Source organism: Netta rufina, assembly GCF_964035555.1.
Source record: "Netta rufina genome assembly, chromosome: Z".
Classification (NCBI taxonomy): Eukaryota; Metazoa; Chordata; class Aves; order Anseriformes; family Anatidae; genus Netta; species Netta rufina.
Genome location: NC_140126.1, coordinates 32,425,488 through 32,439,789, shown reverse-complemented (window position 1 = coordinate 32,439,789; position 14,302 = coordinate 32,425,488). Strand labels below are relative to the sequence as shown.

The window sequence follows — 14,302 nt, the reverse complement described above, 5'->3', positions numbered from 1 at the left end:
AACCACAGAATCATAGAGTGGTTTGGGTTGGAAGGGACCTTAAAGATCATCCAATTCCACCCCCCTGCCATGTGCAGGGACACCTCCCACCAGACCAGGCTGCCCAAAGCCCCATCCAGCCTGGCCTTGAGCACCTCCAGGGATGGGGCAGCCACAGCTGCTCTGGGCAGCCTGTGCCAGGGCCTCACTGAGCCTCACAGTGAAGAATTTCCTCCTCATATCTAATCTAAATCTACCCTTTTGTATTAGGAAGATTGTGTCCTGTGGGAGCAAGGGTCAGAATCTCTCTAGCAGTAGACACGGGGTATTTTATGATAGGAATGGTATTACTTTTTATTATGATGGTATTTTATGAAGGGAATAACAGATAAGAGGGAGCGACGTTTTTTTGTACTTTTCTACCAAGCTTTTGCAAGAAGCCTTCTATCCCCATCCTGGGCAGCTAACGATACTTTTCACTGTACTGCCCTGTGTTAGAGGAATTTGCTGTCCTGGCACACTGATCATCGGAGGAGGTGTGTGTGTGCGGAGCAGTGGAAGCTGGCACAGCATTTACACGGGCGGCTGTGGCGTGGGGCGCACTGAGGGGGCAGCCAGGAGCCTCGGCGTGCTGCGGTGACAGATACGCTGGCTCCTTGTCATTCCCCACCTTAATTAACACTACCGGGATCTGGGTTTCTGACAGAAAAGTTGAACACGAGTTCCCTGTAACAAACTTTCTCCACAGTTTTATTTTTCCGGTTTTGTTTTACGAACTAATTCCCTCCCCCCCACACCCCCACACCCCCGTACCCCCCCCTCCCTCCAGCCCGCCCCACAACGCGGAGCGGCCGTGACGCGCGCGGAGCTCTCGCGAGACCTCGGCGGCCGCTGCCTATAAAGTCGCGGGACGCGGGGCGGCCGCCTCAGTGCGCGGCGGAGGCGGCGCGGGAGCGGTCGGGCGGCAGCAGCGTCTCCTTCTCATCTTCCTCATCTTCCTCCTCCTCCTCCTCGCCCCCAGCCCCGGTGAGTACCGCGCGGCCCCGCCACTCGCCCGCCTCCTGCACGGGGTCCCCGAGAGGCGCCCTCACAGCGCTGGCTGCCCCTCGGGGCTCGCCTGCGGCCGGGCCCTTTGGGACGCGCTGGCAGCCGCGGGTAATCCCTGCGGACGCGGCCCCTCCTCCTGCCGGCCGGCGGCAGGGCGCGGGGTGGGTGTGAGCGGGGCCCCTCCGCTGCCCTCCCGGGCCCCGCTGTCTTTGTGGTCGCTGCCCCCTGGTGCAACGAGGGGAGGTTTTCACCGGACGCGAAGCAGAAAGTTAAGGCTTCCTGTTCTGGTGCTGTCACATGTGTAAAGCTGCTGTCGGGCTTTCTGGCGCACCTAGCAGCAAAGCCTTCAGGACCGCTGTCCTCTCAGGGACTGCTGTCTGCAAGGCTCTCTGCTCTCCTGTGGGCAAGCTCTGCGGCAGCTTAAGTGCCCTGTGGAGCTGTTGAAGCAAAAAGTGCTGGCAGATCTTGTTTGGCTTCTGTGTGCTCACAGAATGACAACGCACTTCTGGGTATTAATGTCTGCGTTCTCCTGCAGCATCTCCTTCCCCTCTCCCTTTTATAGGGTTTATATGGGGAGAACTATTACTGTTTTCTCCATGGGAGTGCACGTTGGAAGATAATTGCGTAGCACAGGCTTGCTGAACAACTGCTCTCCCCAGCCTGTTTCAATGTGGGCTTGGTAGTAATTCCTAAATTAGCACAAAGGAAAGTTATTTCCTGTTGTGGGGAAGTTCACTGACTGTGCATGCTACAGGAATTCTAACTCTTGAGTAACTGAGGAGTGGAAACCCTGTGTGGGCATCAGATATGTCAGCAGAGATAATGAGCCTATTGTTTTTAGTGGAGCATCTTGGGTGAGAATTAATCTGACGTTATTGAAATGAGTATTTCACCTCAGTCCCACACTGTGCCCACAACATTTGGACAATAACAACTAACCACATGTCAAACTTGACTCCCTTATGTTAATTTGATTAAAGATACTGGTGGTGGAGTCTTTGTCTGTCCTTTAGACATCCTAAATGAGAGGTTAGAGTTGGTTTAAAAAAAAAACAAAAAACCAAACAAACAAAAAAAAAAACTTAGCTTAAGAACAGCTGGGTAGGTTTCCTTCACCCCGGCTCAACAGTTGAGACCAAGTATATATATTTCTCCTAGAAAAAATACATGACTTAAGTTGTAATTCTGTAGTGAACTGCTGTACTTCACATGGATCTCCTACATGCAAGAACAAGCATCCTTAATCCCCTTGATCTGGTGGGATTGGTCATAAAGCAATAGTTGGTTTGAAAGCCTGGTGTTTAAATGAAGTAGATATGAGGATGTCCTAACTCTGACATGCTTCCTTCATAGGCTGTGTAAGACCGAAGACCTGAAAAAATGGCATTAGCAACAATTGATCCACAACAGGTATGTTTAAGATAGCCCAGTAGGGCTTTTAATGTATAGTTCAGAAAAAGTCAATCAACCTCTTTCTCTTTAAACAGAACATTGTATCAAGGGTAGCAAACCTTCCTTTGGTGAGCTCCACCTATGATATGGTGTCGACAGCCTACGTTACCACAAAGGATAACCATCCCTATCTGAAGTCAGTATGTGAGATAGCAGAGAAAGGAGTGAAGACGATTACTTCAGTAGCCATGACAAGTGCTATGCCTATCATCCAGAAACTGGAACCACAAAGTAAGGCAAAGATGGAGTTGCTGATACCTTTAATTGAACTGATTGCTTTATATATCAACATGCGCTTACAGCTGAGCACAGTCATGCTGGTCTGGAGTGCTATTTCAGATAGCTGACAACCATCTCCACAAGCCTTGCTTGTTGAGTAACTTATTACAGATAGGTATGACTTGAGGGAGTGGTGGAATCCAAAGCTGATTCCAGCTTTCATAATACTGAACTGACTGGCTCCTCTTGATTTGCAAGGTGATTGTGTAGTTGCTTGTGCAACACCTTTCTTACCTTTCACCTACTTTCAAGTGCTTTGTACTTTCTCTCACAGAGTAACTTGTGGTTGTATTTGGCAACTGTGTCACAAGGCTATTGTAACCAGGAGCCTTAGTTTCTTCAACTGGCAGTAGGCCAGATGTTTCAACCTGTTAAAACAGCTGCTTGTAAGGTATATGAACAGACTTTCTCTGCCTGCAAGTGAGCTTGCTTAAGGCACTGTAGACCAACCTTCTTGTGGGGCTTTGCTGACTCAAATCCCCCTGAAAAGGAGGGAGAAGCTACTTTAAATGTGCTACTGTGTGAGCTCCATTTCAAAAACAAGTAACAATTGGAGTTATTTATACTAAGGCAAAACAAAACCTAAAATCAGTTATTGTAATTTCTTTCATAGTTGTAGTTGCCAACAACTATGCATGTATGGGTCTGGACAAAATTGAAGAGAGACTGCCTATACTGAATCAACCCACTGACAAGGTAAATCTTTTCCATGTGCATATGCTGGCCAGAAGATCTTTATACCTGTCTCTTTGCTGTTGATACAAAAAATGCAGTGCGGGGAGTTCCTATAAGCCGCACTTGTTTCACAGCTTAGATGCAGTGAGGAGATGGAGTGCATTTCTGTAGAATCGTTTGCTTTTGGGAGGTCACTGAACCATTCTTTTTTTTTTTTTTTTTTTTACATTAGCCTGCTACTTGATATATATGTAGCTGCTGTTCACTGGTAGGCATCCTGTAAAAACTTTTTCTTGCTCATTGTAAAACAAACTGATTTACATTCACTGAAGAGTTTTGAGCTGAAGGCTGCATGACAATCATATCTTTGTTTTGTCCATATGCTTTCAGTGCAAGCTCTTCCTGGATAAGACTTGTATGAACCTTGATGTAATTCTGTTTCCTGGATTATGTAGCTCCTTTTATCAAATGTTTTTAGTGAATCAACCTATTTTTGTTGTTAGGTTGTTGCCAATGCTAAGGATGTAGTTGTTGGAGCCAGAGAAGCTGTAACAACCACTGTGACTGGTGCCAAGGAAACTGTTGCTCACACAATCACTGGAGTTGTGGGCAAGACTAAAGAAGCCATGCAAGACAGTGTGGAAATGACCAAGTCTGTTGTTAATGGTGGCATTAACACTGTCTTGGGAAGTCGTGTGGTGCAGATGGTGAGCAGTGGAATGGACAGCGCTCTCACTAAATCAGAGACCCTTGTAGACCAGTATCTCCCACTCACTGAAGCAGAACTAGGTAAGAACAATTCAGGTTTAATTTTAATGGTATACATGTATTGGAGAAACAAGCAGTCATCTATTTATTACCTTATAGTGGGGAGGGGGCACGTGCTTCCCAAACTGTCTTTGGCCTTCCTGGTTGTAATAACGTTTTCTTGACAGGCAAGCAGAATGAACCTAAGTAAGGATTACATGTGTGCCTGTCAACCAAACATGCTGTTAAAGGACTACTAAGGAAATCAAATATTCAGTTATTATGAAGCAAATGAAATAGTCAGACATCTTAAGTTTTGTTCCACTGGTCAATCTGCTCCCTTTCCACTGTTCTAGAAAAAGAGGCTGCAAAAGTTGAAGGTTTTGAAGTTGGAGTTCAAAAGCCAAGCTACTATGTTCGGCTAGGATCCCTGTCTTCAAAGGTCCGTGCACGTGCCTACCAGCAAGCCTTAAACAAAGTTAGAGATGCTAAGCAGAAAAGCCAGGAAACAATTTCTCAGCTCCACCACACCGTTAATCTGGTAAGTTCAAGTTCTCACTTTGGGTATAAGAAACAAATGTTGGTATAGTTTTCAAAGGTAGAGAACAGGTAGTGAAAAATCAGATAGCTGTGAATAAATTCATTTTCAAAATATAAAGTAATTCCCAACGGAGCTTTTCTCCACCAGTCAGGAGAAGTCCTAAATTAAGCTGATCTGTAAAACAGACCACCAGTTACTTGTAATTTTAAGCACTGCATAAATATTACTTATATTTAAAAGGTGTTCATGTTGTAAAGGTTCAGTTCTGACACATCTATTCATTGAAGAAAGTGTCTTGCAATTTGGAAACACTTCAGTGCTTTACTTCAGTCTTGATATTAACAAAAAGTAGGATTCTTCATGGGCTTGCTCTTCTTGCTGTGGGTATCTCTGAACATTCCTGAGTGCTTCAGTCATCTGATCCTAACTATGTACCTTCATGTACAGCACAAACTGTACATAAATAGTTATGATCTTTAATATACTCACAATGCCATGTATATGAGTTCAGTGGGGGAGGATGAAGTAGTTGTGGTGTAGAGGGGTAGACTACATAGTATCATGGAACTGCTGCTAGCTTTTCCTGTGGAGAAAGAGCATATCCTGATGTTCTCCGAAGCGTTTTGTTTGAAATTTAAGTGTTTAAAAAAAAAAAATAAATTACAAAGCTGGTATTTTAGGATAGCCCTAGTAGAACTGCTTGGACTCTTACTTTACTTCCTTGTTTGGCTGTATTTCAGATCGAGTATGCCAGAAAGAACATGAATAGTGCCAATCAGAAACTTCTTAATGCTCAGGAAAAACTGTATCAATCCTGGGTAGAATGGAAGAAATATACAGGTCAAAATGATGGTGATGAATCGCATAGTGCTGAGGTAAATAAATGTACATGTAAACTGAAAATAAATGGATTGCATACTGTCAAGGTAACACTGGCTAACAGTCCCCAAAGTGCACAGTATCCTAACAGCACAGAATGCTTCTCTACAAAAGTGGAAGCTAAATGATGAAGCTCAAGCAGCTGCTAGTTCCTCTTATGAAAAGCAGAGGACATCCGAACTCTTAAATGAGCCTACTTTCTGCAAAAACTAACGAGTTATTCTCCTTTCAAGAGAATCCTCTTTCTGTGAACTTGTTGGGATATTAACCATATCTAGGTAACCAGCTAGGATTCACTTATTTTCATTTTGGCCACATGAGATAGCAATTCCCCAGCATAAAGCAGCCTGAGGAACAGACACACCGAGTCTTATATAGCTTTGAAGAGTGGTTCATCCACTAGAATACTAATCTGCTTTAACTTGTTATCCGGAGTTGATACAAGAGCTTCCTTATCTGTTGCTGGGTAGATGCTAGCAATGCTTCTGTTCCAAAGTATTTGAACATTGGAGAAATCAAGTACTTTGAAGTTGTCTGTGACTATGCTTAATCCTTGGTATGTTACCTGCTGTATCTTACTTCCACCATTTTTCACTTCGCTTCCTTATCTCTTAAATAACAGAAAACTGCTAGTCACAAAAAGATACTGACAGATGATTATTATGTTTTTGTTTCCAGCACATAGAGTCAAGAACTCTAGCAATTGCACAGAGCCTCACTCAGCAGCTTCAGACCACCTGCCTCACACTGGTCTCAAGCCTGCAGGGTCTGCCACAGAATGTGCAGGACCAGGTTTGCAGTGTTGGGTCAATGGCAAGTGATGTCTACCAGAGCTTCTGGTCAGCATCCTCTTTTCAAGAACTATCAGACAGCTTTCTTGCTACTAGCAAAGGACAACTGAAGAAAATGAAAGAGTCTCTGGATGATGTGATGGATTATCTTGTTAACAACACGCCGCTCAACTGGCTGGTAGGTCCCTTTTACCCACAACTGCCTGGCATTCAGCATGCTGAGAGCAAAGGTGAAGGGGAGAAAAATTCCAGCCAGGAAGACAAACAGCTTGAACACCCTATTGAGTAAACTGCATAGCATGCATGTACTCTGCAGACTGACCAAACAAGTGACTAACAACTGTAGCTGTCAAAAAGCTTTAGGGAAAAAACTTGTGGGGGAGAAAGTGATTTAGAGAGGACACTCTCTCCTACAAATGCATTGTATTGTCCTGAGTAGTAAAGACACTCTAAACCAAACAGAAGTGCCTAAATATTGGCAGCTTACAGTTGTCAAGATGCCTTGTTTGTACAGTTAAGAAACCTCACTATGCTTATTAGTGGTAGTAATATCGTTATTCTTAAATGATTCTTATCACAGCTGAAAGCATTTGATCTGCTGCTCAGTCTCTACCAGACTAATATAAAAGCCTTACATGCTATGAAATGCCTTTAAAAGCCTTGCATTCTAGCGAGGTACGCCTGAATTCTGTACATGCTGCAGATCATGCATTTGATTATTTTGTAATGGCTGTCTCAAACTGAACTGTTACATGATTCATGAGGATTCTGCGAGGGCAAAATTCCAAAGCTGATAGTGGGGTTTCTGACTGAGTCAGCTGGAGTTGAATGCTGTGACAGTGCTAATACTAATGATGTAAACTTACTATTGTATTACACAGTAACCTGACCAAATCATTATCAAAGTATATTTTTGACAGTATAAAGACAAGATTCATGCTGTTTGTACTCAGGTGCCTGCTGTTTCATGCTTTTTGTAGCCAATGTTTTGTAATACATTTTGTACCTTAGTAATAAATGTTTCAGCAGCCCAAGTCTGTCTCCATGTATGTTGTGTAGAACATGTAACTTGCTGTTCTGTGGCTCCTTTAATCTGGGTCCAAGAGAAAGCAAGCTTGCAATGCAAATGAAGTAGACACATTGAAAATCTAAATCTATTTGTGTATAGTTAACATTGCTGCAGTGTTTCCATCTTCCCTTCCATTCAGTCTTTGCTTTACTGTTGCTTTTTTGTGCTTACTGTTACTTGTGCAGACTGTGAACTGGTGGATGGTCTTACACTGAGGGGAAAAAAGGGTATAGGAAAAAAGTCTTCCCCATCTAGTAGATGTTTGTATGAGAGTCCCAGCTACCTGCTTTGTACTTTAGCAAGTACACTTGCTAGGAGTGTGTACTCTTCAACTGTCAACACAAGCTTTAATCTTTTTTACTTTATATACCCTCTTTTGAACTTGAGTGACTAATGTGAATTAACACTCATCTACTTGGGTGGAGTTGTTCCCTAGTAACTCTTATGACTCCCTTCCCTTGACGAGAATTACTGTTACTTGGAAAAAAGCTTTCTTGGTTTATTACTGTCCAGGTAAGTTGTATTCTTGACACATACCCTAGGTAACTGTGCATTGCAATCATTTAATTTAGCAATGTTGGTCTCAGTTTCAAAGAACTTGCTAAACAGTGTAAATCAAAACACTAAGTAACTCTGGGTAATTCTGTAAGTTACTCTGGCCTTTTACAGATGAGCTACAACTGGTGGCCACAACTAGAACAACGCTTGGTTGTGTTTACAGGTTTCTGCTAATAACCTAAAAAAAAAAAAAAAACTCCTGCATTTTTGTATTGTGATTTTTTCCTCCACATAGAAACCAAGTAAACAGAATATGAAGTTTCTGACTCCCAGTGGAATGGGGAGCCCTTTCTTGGAAGAAGAGAAGGCTAAATTATGGTGAATTAGTATGTTCTTGGTTTATTGTACCAAGTACAAGTCCTTGCATTAAGATTATTTAAGATTATTGGATCATCTTAATGAGGACAGTGTTGGAAGGGTGTTGGAACTGAACTGTAGCTTTTATGGCATGGGTATCTTGCTGGTAATCTAGTACAGCATGTCTCTGGTCTTAATTGCAATTAAGGGACTTCAGATAAAACGTAACTTTTTCTAGCACAGGTAGAATGCCAGTTAAATTGCTCACTGGAGGCATGGATGTCTTGAACATCTTCCAAAACCTCGGAACTGAAGCTGGTGTGCATTCTAATAACTACTGAAAAATCTCACATCGAATGAAGAAAACCTAAAATATAAACTGAGCAGAGCCTGCTCATAGATTGATATACGCAATTATAAGGAAAAAGGTAAAATTACAGGGACAAACAGTTACACAACAACAACATAAACTTGCTTGCCTTAAAAAAAAAAAAAAAAAAAAGACTAAGCACTACCCTGAAGTGTTTTTCAGAGCTATGAAGCTTCTTGTTTCATTCTCAGAAAATGAAACCCGTTGAAATGAGACTAGATGCATTGAAAATGATGGGAGATGAAATAAAGCTTCACAAATATATTTATAGCAGTATACATATTAGTAAAGCCAAAACTACACGATTTGTATAAGGGCTGGAGTTCTTTAGTTTGCCTCAAACTAAACTTTCTTTAAAGGCGAAAAGCTTTTGAAATCTCTCCCACTTTGTAAGATGATGACTTCCTTCCCTAGAATCTTTTCTAAACTGTAAACTTACGGTAGTGCTATGTAGCTAGTAAGGTAAGCTAAGTGAAAAGAAACAGGCAAAAGGATTTCAGAACAACTTGTAAATCTTTTCTGTTTTAAAAATAAATAGTGTTTTGGCTAAAACAACCAAAAGAACCACAACAAAAAATTTCTCCAAGCCAGCTGGTTAAAAAGAGAAAAGGGAACCTCATTTTATTGTTTTTTTTTTTTTTTTTTTTAAGTGTAATCTGTTCATTATTTGCATGATTGGAAAATCTTGAAGCTAGCTGATGTTCTGCTGACTGCACTATGTTTTGTACTATGAGTGGAAAAAAATGATTTTTTTGCATAATATACGGTCTGACTAAAGTGCTTCTTCTGAAAGTGCAAAACAAGAATAATATCAAATTGCTCACGGTTCAGCTCTAAAAATACAGCAAGAAAAAAATGGGTGAGCAGATGAGCTTTAAGTTAGTGTTGATATTAACATTTGGACAGCAAAAATGCTGAACTATGTCTTGTGTTATCAACACAAGAGTTCTGCAAGTTTTATGCTATTTCATTTAGGAAGATCTAACTGTATCTTACATAGGAAAAGTACAAAGAAGGGTCATATCTAACGCTATTCTTGCAAGAACTGTCTTCTGGCTTTGTTTCAACTTCCTAGCAACTACTAAATGAGTCTCATTTCTGTATCACCTTTGTGTTAATTGTAGTCCTTTATCTAAGCAAGCCCATAACAGTGGAGGCTTTGCATTGATTTACTTAGACTGGTGCAGATGGCAGTGTGCTTTTAACACAATCTAGTATGCTCAAAACTGAGATAAATGATACTGATACCAACACTGTTTTACTCTGATGCACAGTTACACTCCAATTTAAAATTATTTAATGGCTATGAGCATACCACTAGTATGTTAGTAAGTAGTTGACTCCTTTATGTGTGCACTAAGGAGGTAGAAAGCGCAAACTTGAACTGGAAAGGTTGATTCACCTATTATCAATAGGTGAGATGTGGATTTCTGTAATAGAGGTGACCCCATACTTACAACATAGTGAAAATTACCACTGGTCAGGCACAGTTACTGAGTGCAGTCATGTACCCTGCTCAGTCTAAGTACAGAATCATAGAATCACAGAGTTGAGTTGGAACACTGAAAACCAACCTCCCTGCCATGGGCAGGGACACCTCCCACCAGACCAGGTTGCCCAAAGCCCCATCCAGCCTGGCCTTGAACACCTCCAGGGATGGGGCATCCACAGCTTCTCTGGGAAACCTGCTCCAGTGCCTCACCACCCTCTGAGCTAAGGTTTCCCTCTATATATCTAAATTTACTCTCTTTTAGTTTAAAGCCATTCCCCCTTGTGCTATCGCTCTACTCCCTGACAAAGAGCCCCCACCCCAGCTTTCCTGTAGGCCTCCTTTACGCACTGGAAGCTCCCTGTAAGGTCTCCCCTGAACCTCTCTTCTTCAGGCTGAACAACCCCAACTCCCTCAGCCTGTCTTTGTAGCAGCAGTGCTCTAGCCCTTTGGTCATCCTTGTGTCCCTCCTCAGGATCTGATTTAACAGGTCCCTGTCCTTCCTGTGCTGGGGGCCCCAGTGTTGAATGCAGGATTACAGTTGGAGTCTCACGAGAGTAGAGAGGGAGAGTCACACCCCCAACCTGCTGGCTAGGCTTCTGATGCAGCCCAGGATGCAGTTGACTTTCTGTGCTGCAAGAGTATGTTGCCAGCTTATTCGGAGTTTTTCCATCCACTGACACCCCCAAATCCCTATCCTCAGAGCTGCTCTCAACTCTTTCTCTCCCCTGTATTCGTGCTGGGGATAAACCAGTTGGTTAAACTATCTGTTTGGGCACATTTTTAAGTGAATTTGCAAACAAACTCCAAATTCCACAAGAGCTACTTTGCCTTAGACTTGTTATGTATCTCTATTTGTATGATGATATGAGGTATGGGGTCATCTGCTGGTACTGACAAAATATATTGTTTTTCTAAGTATAGTAATTAGAGATTTAGGTAAATGCAATAAACTGAAAGATGCAAGACGATTCTTGCTAGTTGAAGAATGTGTTTCCCATGTTCCTGGTGTCTTCTGAATTTTAGGAGAATACTTAACTGATTTAATTTTGAGCAAGGTTAGGCTCTCAAAGTGGTGTAGGCATTTCATTGTATTCATACAATTGCCTGATACGTGGCATGCTGCTTAAATTCTTCCAAAGCCCAGTTTTAATTAATATTTTAATAGGTACCTGGTGTTCTACAGTCAACTACTCTCTAAGGAACTAAGTAATTCACGTTCAGTGCTTCAGTGCTGCCTACAACCTGATAGCTGCAGTAGTAGTCTTTCTCCTTTGGTGTGTTCTCTGTTCTTCTGGCATGTCTTCAGGGAAGGCAAAGCATAGACTTCTCTTTCCAATGCTTTTCCTAAAAATTGATCATAAGCAAGGTGTTTTCTAGTTACAGAATGAATTAAAAGTGCTTCTCCAGCCAGTACTGGTGGTGAGGCACTGGAACAGGCTGCCCAGAGAATCTGTAGATGTGTGCAAGGGCAGGTTGGATGGGGCTTTGGGCAGCCTTATCTCTAGGCAGGTTCCTTTGTATAACCTATTAATCCCAAGGAAAGAAGAAAGGCAAAACAAGTTTAAAAACTTGTGGAAGGTGTCCTTGCCCATGGCAGAGGGGCTGGAATCAGATGATCTTTAAGGTCCCTTCCAACCCAAACCATTCCTAGATTCTGTGATTCTAAATGCCTAGAAGCCTCTTCAAGCCACTGCTTCTTCAGACATACAGAACCAATGTCCCGTGAGCAAGCATGCGCTGATCCTGTCTGGCTTCAAGTATTCATATTACCTATGTTAAACCTAACCACGAATTAAACTGCACATATATGAATTTTTCACTTGGGGTAGAAAACTTCTGGTTATGAGTAAATTGCCTAAATCTATCTCATTTTTCAGAAGAGACATAGTAGTCTAAGTCCTGCTAATGGGACTTAAGCTTGTAAGTGTCTTAGCCAAGGTTTTTAGAAGTGTGTAACATCCATGTGTCCACTAATGTCTAACTATTCCTGAAACCCAGTAGCTGCTTAAAATACAGAATACAATATATGCAGTTGAAATAGAGGTCAGTGTATTTTTGCAGTTCCGGGTATTTGTGTTCTCAGGAAAGGTTTGATGTGGTAGGCAGGCAGAGCGGTACAAAGCAATCTGTATCAAGTTTCTCTAGGCTTCTCCTTTGCGTAACCCATTGATCCCAAGGAAGGAAGAAGTGCAAAACAAGTTTAAAATCTTCAATTCTTATTTTTCTAGTCGTTGTTTTTACTAAATGCACTCAGTGAGTTTAGCTCTGTTCCACCTCTACTACAAAATCCTTTCTGCTGAACAACTGGTTTACGTCTTGGATAATATTTGGTCTTAATGCTATATTTATGTTTAATGCAGGACTGAATATATTTCACTCTCTATTCAGTATTTTGGGTCTGATTTCTAGAGAAATCTAGAGCATTTTTATCTCCTGACTTCAGTCAGGAATACTGAACAAATTTATTTAGTTTTACTTTTGAATTGACTGAAATTTTGTTCCTATACAGGTACCAGATTTCACTATTACAGACCTGTCTTCAGAGTCAGATGATATCCCAGACATTTTGGATTTGGATGAAGATCAACAAGACTTTTCACGCACAAATGGCCCATACACCACAGGGCAAAGAGTTGAATGAAGAAGAGCAGAAAAACGTCTTTTTGATACAATGTATTTTTGCCACGTTTAACCTATATTTCTCCTTTTTGAATCTGATCCTATCTAGCTTTGGACTTTTTTTAATCAGTGCTGTTTCACTTAGCTGCATCAAAACTGATTATTACCCCCTGAGGATTAGATGCTAGGTTGATTCATTAGCTTGTGTGTCACAACTCCTGCTCTGTAAACCAGGTATAGCCTAGCCAGTGCATCCAACTGATCTGATCTTTGTTAAATATTTGTATAGCTGCTTGTTCTCCTGTTGGCAACAGCCAAGAGAACACGCCAGTGCTTTGCATAAAGGGCTGCCAACAAAAGGAGTTGATGAGGATTTGCCCACCAAGTGTCCCCTTCCGAGTCTACATGGAAAGCTCCTCTGCATCTACCTCTTTGCTGCTGGAAAGGACAGGAGGCTTTGGCCGTCTCAGTTTTATTTATTTATTTTTATTTTTTTTAGGCACTGTGCCTACAGCGATTAGAGCAGGGTCCCTTCGGGTGCTTTATCTGAGGGTGCTTTATGCACAAAAGGATGCCCTTTCTCTCTACATGCCTTCTGCGTGCAAAAATTTTGGTCATCCTGCTACTGTTGGTTATGGGACCCGAGACTAGCGGAGGGTGAACGCTTGGCAAGGAAAGTTTTCCAGAAGGAAGGATGGCGGCTGCAAATGGAAGGGGAGACACTGGGAAGAGCGAGGGAAAAGGGAAGAGACAGCAACAGGTTTGGACAATAGAAAAATAACTTTTTAAAAAAATTGTGATGACGGCCAAGAGAGGGAACTGCAGGCAGAGGTATTTTTTCGCGATTTTTTTTTTATTTTATTATTTTTTTTCTTTTGGCGAGGAGCCGGCGCGCTCCCTGTGGCGGCGGGGGCGGTGGGCACGCGGCGGGCAGCGCTGGCTGCGCGCCTCTCTGGGGATCCGGCCGAGCCCGCGGCCGCCGGGCGGGCTGCTGCGAGAACTTCCAAGTCACGGAAATGCCTTGAAATAAAAGACTGAACTGCGCAGCCTGGCGCCCGCCTCGCCTCTCTGAGGGGATCAGGGCACAACGGGAGGCGGGGAGGGAAGGGGAGAGGGGTGAGGGAGGGTGGGGGGGGGGCGTGGGGAACGGCCGCAAGATGGCGGCGGCGCCGCCTTGCATAGGGAGCACTGCCTCCCGGACTACACTTCCCAGCGGGCAGCGCGCCGAGCGCGGCCAATCAGAACACGGCGGGGGGGGTGCGGCGCGGCGCGCGGCGGGAGCGTGGTTTTGGCGGGAGGAGGAAAATGGCGGCCCGGTGGCGGCCGCTGGGGACGGCGACGGGGAAGGGGAGAGAGAAGGAGAAGGGGAAGGGGAGAGAGAAGGAGAAGGAGAAGGGGAAGGGGAAGGGGAGAGAGAAGGGGAAGGGGAAAGAGAAGGAGAAGGGGAAGGAGAAGGTGAAGGAGAAGGAGAAGGTGAAGGAGAAGGGGAAGGAGAAGGAGAAGGTGA

General features: G+C 43.2%; 1 protein-coding gene across 1 annotated transcript; it reads left to right on the top strand.

Annotated features, from left to right (window-relative positions):
- Nucleotides 1-912: 912 nt before the first annotated feature.
- Nucleotides 913-13,841, top strand: PLIN2 (perilipin 2). The gene is made up of 9 exons (XM_084305388.1): nucleotides 913-1,005; nucleotides 2,380-2,436; nucleotides 2,514-2,709; nucleotides 3,371-3,453; nucleotides 3,936-4,221; nucleotides 4,536-4,720; nucleotides 5,461-5,595; nucleotides 6,278-6,568; nucleotides 12,686-13,841. The coding sequence occupies exons 2-9, from the start codon at nucleotides 2,407-2,409 to the stop codon at nucleotides 12,815-12,817; spliced, it is 1,338 nt and encodes a 445-aa protein (XP_084161514.1). The 5' UTR covers nucleotides 913-1,005; nucleotides 2,380-2,406; the 3' UTR covers nucleotides 12,818-13,841.
- Nucleotides 13,842-14,302: the final 461 nt, after the last annotated feature.

Bases quoted from the DNA above. Each gene is read 5' to 3' on its own strand.
- PLIN2 (XM_084305388.1), top strand. From the start codon at position 2,407: ATGGCATTAGCAACAATTGATCCACAACAG. The intron at 2,710-3,370 runs GTAAGGCAAAGA...TTTCTTTCATAG, and splicing joins CCAGAAACTGGAACCACAAA to TTGTAGTTGCCAACAACTAT. The intron at 4,721-5,460 runs GTAAGTTCAAGT...GCTGTATTTCAG, and splicing joins TCCACCACACCGTTAATCTG to ATCGAGTATGCCAGAAAGAA.